The sequence below is a fragment of the Plodia interpunctella genome, chromosome 8 (genome assembly GCF_027563975.2).
Source record: "Plodia interpunctella isolate USDA-ARS_2022_Savannah chromosome 8, ilPloInte3.2, whole genome shotgun sequence".
NCBI lineage: Eukaryota > Metazoa > Arthropoda > Insecta > Lepidoptera > Pyralidae > Plodia > Plodia interpunctella.
The window spans coordinates 10761190-10770454 of record NC_071301.1 but is presented as its reverse complement, the minus strand read 5'-3'; the positions used below and the strand labels follow the sequence as shown (position 1 = coordinate 10770454).

Sequence of the window (9265 nt, the reverse complement as noted above, 5' to 3'; positions counted from 1 at the left end):
ACTCAAGCCACATTTTAATATTCACAATACAGTCTATACAAATCTCATTGAATGTTTGTTTTCTTTTATTTTTATTTTCATTTTGAATAAGTAAAATCAGCAGTCTGTATAAATGATTTTAATTATTTCAAAAGATAAAAAAACTGCACAATATACAAAACAGCTGAGAAAAATTACATGATTTTCATAGAAATGTTATTGTAGCCGGACTGACACATTGTGATTTGACTCTGTCCGATACGTGTTTGTTTTTCACAAACGCTTCGTGTAATTATATTTCTAATTTTGAAGTATACCTATATTTCCAATCGGACATTTTACCCTAAACTAAACCATATCTTTGATATTCTATATTTTTTACACACATTCTTGTCAGTGTCCTCAAACGAGACTAGATTCTTACCAGACTTGTAATTAATGACATTAAATATTACGAGACACCTAAATTCAGAAGTAATATAAAGATGCCTAAGCAGAACTTTTAAACTTAATATGAGCGTGATTCTGGAAAAGCCTAATTTTCATTTAGAGTAGTAGCGAGACAGTTTTAGAAATGCATGTATTGGTTTCACGTAAAAACTTGACGTGTAGACGTGAAACTGACGAAATTGACGGTAATCATTTTTGCGCCACTAGTTTATGAAAATTAGGCTTGAGACCAGACCACTCAAAAAATTCAAATTATTAAAAAACTTATAGTATAGGTAGCGTTTAGATAATTTTTGAGAGTATTTAGTATGAAATTCTAGTTAAAATGGATAATATGATTCGCAAAACAAAATGTCATTATATAATAGTTTCAACGATTATCTAAACACTGAATTGCAACCGTCCATTGTGTATGATACAAAGAAGTCGAAAATTGTCAGTCAAGAAGATACAGCACCCTCTTTTATTGTCTACTCTTAGACTCAGTATAATCTATAGTTTCAAAAGTACGATTCGAAGTCATAGTGCGGGTTTGCATTTCACTTGTCACTATCGAATCGATTCGTAGAACAACCAATCAAATTGTGGCTAGCTACTCACTGACTGCGAATAGACTCGATTGTGAGATGCAAAGTCGCACTACGGTCTCAGTATTGTTACTCTTCGGTTTTCTCCCCGGCGTCAGCGGCGATGTCCTCGAGCGCCAGCGCCAGCGCGCGCGTGGGGCGCCCGGACATGCGGTGCTTGCGGAGGTAGGGCGGGGCCGAGTGCGCCACCTTGCCCACCCCCGTCACGTCCACGTGCATCCAGTCGCAGCACACGAAGCGCTAAGGACATGATACTAATGTTCTCGCTCGATATTCCATTGACGATAGCGTTTCGATAGAATATCGATAGTTTTGCATACTATCGATAGCCGATGTTAGTGTAATACTTTTGATAAAGAACAATACTATACGACTATAGACTGTATTGCTCTGCAATATTACTTGTCACGATCGATTGTAGTTTATGTAATATTGCAGTAGTATTGTTCTTTTTATCAATAGTAGTATTGCTTCAAATAGGAAAAAGAAAAGGGCCGTACTATGGATAAGCTCATTGATAGTACGGCCTTTTTCGATTGAAACTATCGATAATTCGATAACGCTGCGATTAAATAGGTACCTCGAAGCATAAACAAACATGTTTCACCGCTTGCTGATTCTGATAATGTCGGTTACATGTAACATTATTTCTTTTCTTTAATGGAAAAGTTACGATACGCGAGGTTAAGGCAGACAAGTGGGGTAAGCGGCGCCATGGCCCCGCCCCTTTCCGTGCGCACACAACTTGAAATGGAAAATGTAATAACACGTCATTGGTTTTGCTTCGTGAGGGACGTTCAAGCCAATTTATTTGCCTCTGAACACAACACGAATGGTATGTAATATGATACAATGGTATAGTACATAAAAGAAATATTTTATTTGACTTACTTGAAGAAAAGCTGCGCCAAGACAAGAAGTGGCCGATCCCGAGCCCTTGTTTCTCAGGTCCACAGAGGGATCATCTGCAATAAGTGGTACCGAAATCATTTAGAATAGCGATAGAAACAAGATAAATAATGATAGCCAATCCGTTAGGTGCTTTAGATGTTACATATAAACTTTAGATGACTCGTAGTAGTAGTCTGATGAGAATTCCATAAAGATTTATTTTATGGTCATAAAATGAGTTAGAGGCCTATTCCAAATTGAGTTAGGGGCCTCTTCCAGATTGAGTTGTGTGCTTCTTCCAGATTGAGTTAGAGGCCTCTTCCAGATAGAGTTAGAGGCCTCCTGCAGATAGTGTAGAGTGTAGTGTAGTGAGGCTCACCGACGAGCTGCCGGCGGTAGTAGCCCCAGAGCGGGAAGCGCCAGGGCCGGTCGCCCGCGCGCGCGCCCGCGCGCTGCAACACGCGCCACGCGGCCTCGTTGTTGCTGAAGCAGCCGTATGCGCCGCCGCCCGTCGCCAGCAGCACGCCGCCTGCCTCACCACACCACATCACTATGTTATGCTGCACTATTATAATACTTTTTAATAAAATGATATATCTGGTGTGACATAATCTTCAAAAAACACGACACCACAAAGTCTACATAAATAATTTGTTTTTACGTGGTAGGTACCGTAGTCCACACAAATAAGAGCTATTTTGCGTGTAGTTCAGCCATAGAATTGAACCGCTCCATATTCCCACCCAATGTCGTAGAAGGCGATTAAAGAACTCCTAGCCTTGGTTATTGTTGTCTAGGTGCTAGACAACAATAGCTATCCAAAGGCCCAAGATCAATGCAAATAGGAATGTAGACGAAGCAGAAATTATTTTTCTAACGTTTTTCGAGTAATCTTTGAGCTAGGCCTCGGACAGAAATGGCGAATATATAAGTTGCTTCGTCCAAAAAAGTAACAGCATATGTATTGTAAATAGCATCATCATCCTGTGCAAACTACAACTCACGCGTGAAAGTAGCGACATCTATGATTAGTGCGGGCTTGTAGATAGTCTGTCCGTACACCAGCGTGTCGGCCAACATCAGCCGACCCTCCATATCCGTATCTTCTATCTGGAAGATGTAAACTACTTTCGACACAATCAAATTACAGTACAGACTATTAATTGGTACTAATTCATCCTCGTGTTATTTGTATTGCATGCCAGTGAATGAGCACTCTAATGTTGTTTTGCATCTTTTACACCGATACGCAATTACATACTTTTTTTTTAATCAAATGCACATAGGTGCATGCATTTGAATGTTCACACCAACAAATATGCTTAATAATATTCTTCTTTTTCTCTGTAAGTGAAATGTAAATTTCTTTGAGAGAAAATAAATTTCTTTAAACACAAAAGGGGCGGATCAACCTATGTACATTATGTACAATGCAATTTTCACACATTTGATCAAATAATTTGTTCATTACTTAAACAATAATATGATTATATTCTCCGGCTGAGGGTCTCGACCACCAAAAGCTGACTCGAGTACGATCGACAAGACACGCAGCCCTGACCTGTATGTTGACGCCGTTGAGCGCGCGCACCACGTCGCCCACCTTCATGCACTGGCCGCTGATCATGTTCTCGCACAGCGGGATCAGGGCCACCACGTTGATCGGCGTCTGCGAGATACAATCATTTATTCGTGAGAACAGAGCCACCTTCAACTTCAACACAATGTTCTCAAATTATTTTTATTTATAGCGAAAAATAAAGTAATACCACATCATAATAGTTAACAGTACCTACGTAAAGTCCATCCATTACACAATGTGGTCACTACAACAAGGATTTTGTAGGCCACCGTTTACTTTTTAGCAAATTGTCACAATTGTATTCAATAGAAAAGTATAATACTTTATACTTAAGTAGATAAAATCAATAGTGGAGCAAATTTTTAGTACCATTTTTTTTATTTTCGTTAAAAAAATGATAAAAATGGCATAGTGGCCTAGTATAAAGACGCGATGATCGAGTCCCAGGTTCGAATTCTATTCGCGCCACATGAATGTGTAGGTATACCAATCTGGCTCATGTAAAGTGGGAGAACACAGATGATTCGATCTGTTCCCATTAAACGCCGTTCACACGCAAAGTAGTGACAACACAAACGCATATACATCTGTATTGACCTTGAGAGTAGCGAGTATCTTGAGAGTGGCTAGCACGACAGCAGCGCCGGCCATGCTGCCGCGGTTCTCACACATTAGTGATGCGTCCTTCAGGCAAAGGCCGCCGCTGTAACATAACATAACTATATTCTACTCTCATAATTATTGCGATCGATGGACCCAGGATAGGTCCTTGCGGAATACCTATTTCACCAGTAGATTTTTATAGATCAAAATGTAATATAAACCGTCTCATTTATTTACCATTACTTGTTATAATCGCAATACAATTAGGTCGATGGTCGAATCATCAGTCGGATCGAACGCCTTGGCAAGATCGAAACATCAAAGTACTATATACATCGTTACTTTTACCTGTCAAACGTGACGCCTTTCGCCACCAGCAATACAGGCGGAGCGCCTTCCTTGGCCCCCGTATACCGACATTCCAAGAAGGCGGGTTCTTCACAAGAGCCTTGAGCTACTGTGAGGAAGGCACGCATGTCCTGAGTCTCGATCCACTCGCGATCGCGCGCCTCCACCACCACACCCAGAGGGCAAAGGACGTCGAGGGCCGCCTAGGAATAATATATATAAAAGGTACATTATTTAATAACACTTGTAAATTAAAGTGACATTTAATTAAACTTTTACCTTTATGTATTTATTTTTTATCCATTCAAATAGCCAATTGTAGCAAAAATATGTAAACGATCCATAATATGTATGTTTAGTATATGACCTGCGCCAGGTCGATGGGCGTCATCTTGTTGGCGGGCATGTCGGCCAGGAAGCGCGCCCAGTTCTGCGCCGCACCGCGCGCCGCGCCCGCCGCCCAGCCCGGCGCCGCCGCGCGCGGCCGCAGCTGCACGAGAGGCTCCTTGCACGACCGGAACTCTTGGAATCTGACCAGTCACTGTATGTTTATTCAAACTAATCACACGGATTGAGTTATCTTCAAATAAGTTCGGGACTTGTGTTATGGGATACTAAATAAGTTCTAAACATATTCGGAACTCCTATTCTAAATATTACAATTTAAACAAAAATATGTAAATTAAATGTCAGATCAGTATTTATCTATTGGGGTCAGAATAGTGTAGCAAGTCTAGTGTGGAGTAGGTACCTCCAAGCGGCTAGTTGTGCCGCCTCAGCTGCGGCGTCCGGCTGCCCGCCGCCGTCCACCTCCACAACCCCACACCCCCGCGACTGCAGCAGTCGTACGCCCGCGCCCACTCCCCAGCGGACATTCTCCTGTTCCCATACAAATGTTGGTCAGTACAGTCGGGGGCAGATATACTTGGGTCAGGTTTATCTGCCGCCCACTATACTAACTCCTGTGTTAGTGGATCCGTGTTCCTTGCAAGGCCATTGGGAACAGCTTAAGGAAACTTAAGTTTAATAAATCATGATTAAAGCTAGGTTGAAAAAATATTTAACTACATAGTAACTAGATACAAAACAAAACAATACTTAATAATTTGCTTCCTTCATTTGTCCAGTAAATAAACGAATAAAAAGTGTTCCATCGTTAGAGTGGCTTTCCATAGTCCATCCATCTTACATGGCCAAAAACGAATAAGAAAATCCATAATAGAGGGAACCTCACGATCGAGTGAACTGCTGCCTGTAAGAAGTAATTCCATCTCCACATACCTTTGACTCGTCCAGCATCTCCATTCGGTTGAAGCAGGCGTCCTTGGGCCCGAAGCTGGCGAGCGCGACGGCGCTGTAGCCCTCAACGCCCGTGATCGCGAAGGCCCGGCCCAGCTTCAGCTGGCACGATAGTCTAGAAGTCACTACGTTGAGCACACTTCTAAACCAACTTCCTCCTTAGAGACACTAACGACCTCCGTGGCGCAGTCATCACGCCCGTCCGCGATCTGGAGGTCCTGGGTTCGATTCCCAGCGCGGGCCATATGGTCACAAATACTTGTCTGCAGTTTTAGGTGTATAACACACCTGTAAGTTTCTGTGTTTGTGTCCATCGGGCCCGAGTTACAAGCTTAGTGTTTAGTGTAGGCCGTTGGGGGTTCTCTATAAAAACAGAGTAAACTTGAAAAAAAAAGATCAGATAAAATCACCAAAAGGCAGGACGCACGTCAGCTTTATTTGAGGTAGTGGTCGTCCAGTGGTTAAGACCGGAAGGTACTGGACAATTTTAACTGATTTGAAGGTTCCAGGTTCAGATCCTACTCGTAGGTACCACATGAGTTTGTATACCAACCTAACGCATGTATATTTTTCCTAAACATTATTATATCTAGTATATACTGACTCAGAGAGTTGCTGGCTCAGCTTGCCCTCCGACTTCTGGTCGATCTCCGCGGCGACCTCTGTCAGCTCGAACTGCCCGTCCGACTCGTACACCCCCACCACCAAGCCTTTCTGAAACATTCAAAGAAAATAACACTAGTGTTTGTGGCTTTAAGAAAAATGTTATAATAATTTCATTGAAAATAATAAAACAAGAGATTGTTCACGAAAAATAAAAATATCCAAGAAAATTTAACCACACTCACGGAAAATTCGATTATGATTTTTGTTTATTATAAGACCTTTTTCACGACGAGTCTATGATAACAGTCCACATATTCATAACAAGTCTATTTGTTAGACAAATTTAAAACAAACCCCGACTTTAAATATTCATTTCGCTGCAAGGTGAACCAATTTTGATCAAACATATCTAAGAACCACCACATAAAAATTTGCTATCAAATAAAAAAACCGCATCCAAATCGGTTCACCCGTTGATGAGCTACGGTACCACGTACACACACAGACAGGCACACTTAGCGGTCAAACACCCCTCTTTTTGCGTCGGGGGTTAAAAAAGTCAAAGAATATTTTAAGCTAATGTATGTTTTGTCACTATTGCACTTTACAATGTTAGTAGACATTAACAAATCGAGACAAAACATACTTTGCATAAAGTATACATTCAACTTTTTTATGCATAAGAGGTTAGGTAGATATTTTGACTGAAACTATAGTCGACTTTCCGTCGATAAATAACACGTGAGGATATTTCATTAACAGATAAGTTTATTTCAGTAGCGTGAATGCGACTAGACATGATATGCAGTCTGAAAAGTTATGTCAAGATTACTTATAAAATCTGATGCCATGCAAAAGAAGAAAGAGATGGCAAAGCCCTTGGACCGATTTTTGATGTGAAAAATAGACAAAGACAAAATACAAACACTTTCACATTTATAATTTTAGATTGATTTAACATTCAAAATTTTTATTACCTTATTTCCATCCAAGGGTGGTTCATCTTGATTTTCAATGGTTGGCGGCCCTTGAGAGTAAGGTCTTGCAATTCTCAAAAATGTTACACCCCGAGGAACACAATTATTCAAAAATAATTTTAAAAATTTCATTTTGAACAAAAAAAATTACATAATTACAAAAATTTTGTTACTCATTAATTTTAATTGGAACCAACTAGATTTCTGTAATTTTCCATTTTGGGTCTGATTTGAATGTAGAATACAACACAGTTGTTATACTTTTTTATAATTCAATGAACAAGCAGTTTTGTATTGCAACAAACAAGCAATCTACTAAAACATGTTATTATTTTGATACAATTTTTCTTTACAGATCTAAAAGAAGTGTTTCCTGAGTCAATTCACTTCCAAGCTTTTATTCCCATTCTTTGCACATTCTTTCTGTTATTTCCAAGTGTGTCATTTATTTCCGTGCGAATCAATGTGAATGTGATAAGCTATGTGAATTCTTGTTTACTAAGAAATTATTATTAAATGAAAAGTAAGTAGATGTTTCCACTTTAAAATAAATAATCGAAAAAAACAATTCATTTCATCTTTTATTTCCAATGTTAAGTTTAAAACTGGTAGTCTTTGGTACATGTCTGATGGTGAGTGACAGTCTGGTGTCACGGCGTGCCACAGATCCCCTCACATAAGGTCCTGAACACATATTGAGGTTGGCTACTGTATCGTCTAGCACATCATCCGTGATATCATCAATACAGTGCAAGTAATAACTGAATAATTGATCTTGCAGTATCAATAAACTCCTCGGCTCCAAAAGTAAAGAAAAAACATGATTTGAAGTTTTTATATCCTCTTCAGAACTTGTTTCTACAAATTTCAGTACTATGTGAGAGCCTATAGATAAGGTAGTAATCGTCGGATGAAACAAAGAGCCATCTAAATGTGGCATAATACCTTGGCCAGGCTGATATTCATTTACTAGGACATGGTTAGGCCTTTTACCATCCATAACATTTAATGCATGAATCTTGTCGAGGTAGTCATCCAGCCAGGATGGTATAGTCTCGGCTATCATGCCGTTGGTGTGAGGAATCCCTCCCCAGTTTTGCAGTCGCCGGTTGGACAACTGAGTCCATTTAGGTTTCGGCGCAGAGTAAATATTTGTTATTAAAGAGGTCTCTTCCTTTTCCGATATATAGTTAGGTATATAGTAGGCAGTCGGCGGAACCTAGAAATAATAAGCACAAATCATCAATTGTTTGAACACTGGTTAAAAAAACTATGCTTGTGGCTTGATTATTCCCCCTGAGACTTACGTTTTGCACTATACAATGGTCAATAGAGAAACTTTTATTTTCAGACATTATACAATTATTTTTCAATGAAACTTATTACAAAAAGTACAGTAGAATTCTACTTTTTACAACAAAAAAAAACAAGAAGCGGAGAGAATCAAAACAATAACAGATGACAATGACAATCTTTCTGTTCTGTCAGTTTGACAGATCGGCACAACGCTTAGTTTATATTCCAAATGTAAAAATTCCAAATGTTTCAAACATAATATTTTAATTAAAAGTTTGCATTACATTTTTCCTAAATCATTTCTTTTTTTTTAATATAATATAATGATATAATTTAATATAATTGATATTATAATTTCATTGTTACATTTACACCGCTACGTATACATTGACACCAATAATAAAACGCAATGATTGTGTTGCTAGTTGCTATATTTTGCTTGTAAAAATATCTAGGTACGTTTAGTTTTAACCACTCACATTCTACATACCTACAAAACAAAATACAAATTCGTAAATGAACGTACAAAATAATTAGGTTTTATTTGACTAGGTACTACCATCAAATAGTTTTATGAGCAAAATTTGTATCAAATGTAAAAATCATTTAAAGTAATTAAATCTTTTGAAAATACATTATTTTAAAAT

At 39.0% G+C, this 9265-nt stretch overlaps 2 protein-coding genes across 2 annotated transcripts; both read right to left on the bottom strand.

Moving 5' to 3' along the window:
* Positions 1-103: 103 nt before the first annotated feature.
* Positions 104-7603, bottom strand: LOC128671953 (cytosol aminopeptidase-like). The gene is made up of 12 exons (XM_053748804.2): positions 7323-7603; positions 6344-6453; positions 5722-5854; positions 5192-5319; positions 4808-4970; positions 4441-4643; positions 4087-4192; positions 3469-3576; positions 2912-3017; positions 2287-2436; positions 1908-1981; positions 104-1256 (listed from the first exon to the last, which is right to left on the bottom strand). The coding sequence occupies exons 1-12, from the start codon at positions 7452-7454 to the stop codon at positions 1086-1088; spliced, it is 1584 nt and encodes a 527-aa protein (XP_053604779.1). The 5' UTR covers positions 7455-7603; the 3' UTR covers positions 104-1085.
* Positions 7574-8795, bottom strand: LOC128671957 (uncharacterized protein). Its single transcript, XM_053748808.2, has 2 exons — positions 8630-8795; positions 7574-8541 (listed from the first exon to the last, which is right to left on the bottom strand). The coding sequence occupies exons 1-2, from the start codon at positions 8675-8677 to the stop codon at positions 7897-7899; spliced, it is 693 nt and encodes a 230-aa protein (XP_053604783.1). The 5' UTR covers positions 8678-8795; the 3' UTR covers positions 7574-7896.
* Between the last annotated feature and the right edge of the window lie 470 nt (positions 8796-9265).

Excerpts from the sequence above, each read along its gene's own strand:
- LOC128671953 (XM_053748804.2), bottom strand. The coding sequence starts at position 7,454 with ATGAAATTTTTAAAATTATTTTTGAATAATTGTGTTCCTCGGGGTGTA. Across the intron at positions 6,454-7,322 it reads CACCCTTGGATGGAAATAAG|AAAGGCTTGGTGGTGGGGGT; the intron begins GTAATAAAAATT and ends TGAATGTTTCAG. Across the intron at positions 3,018-3,468 it reads TCAACGGCGTCAACATACAG|ATAGAAGATACGGATATGGA; the intron begins GTCAGGGCTGCG and ends TACATCTTCCAG.
- LOC128671957 (XM_053748808.2), bottom strand. The coding sequence starts at position 8,677 with ATGTCTGAAAATAAAAGTTTCTCTATTGACCATTGTATAGTGCAAAAC. Across the intron at positions 8,542-8,629 it reads ACCATTGTATAGTGCAAAAC|GTTCCGCCGACTGCCTACTA; the intron begins GTAAGTCTCAGG and ends TATTATTTCTAG.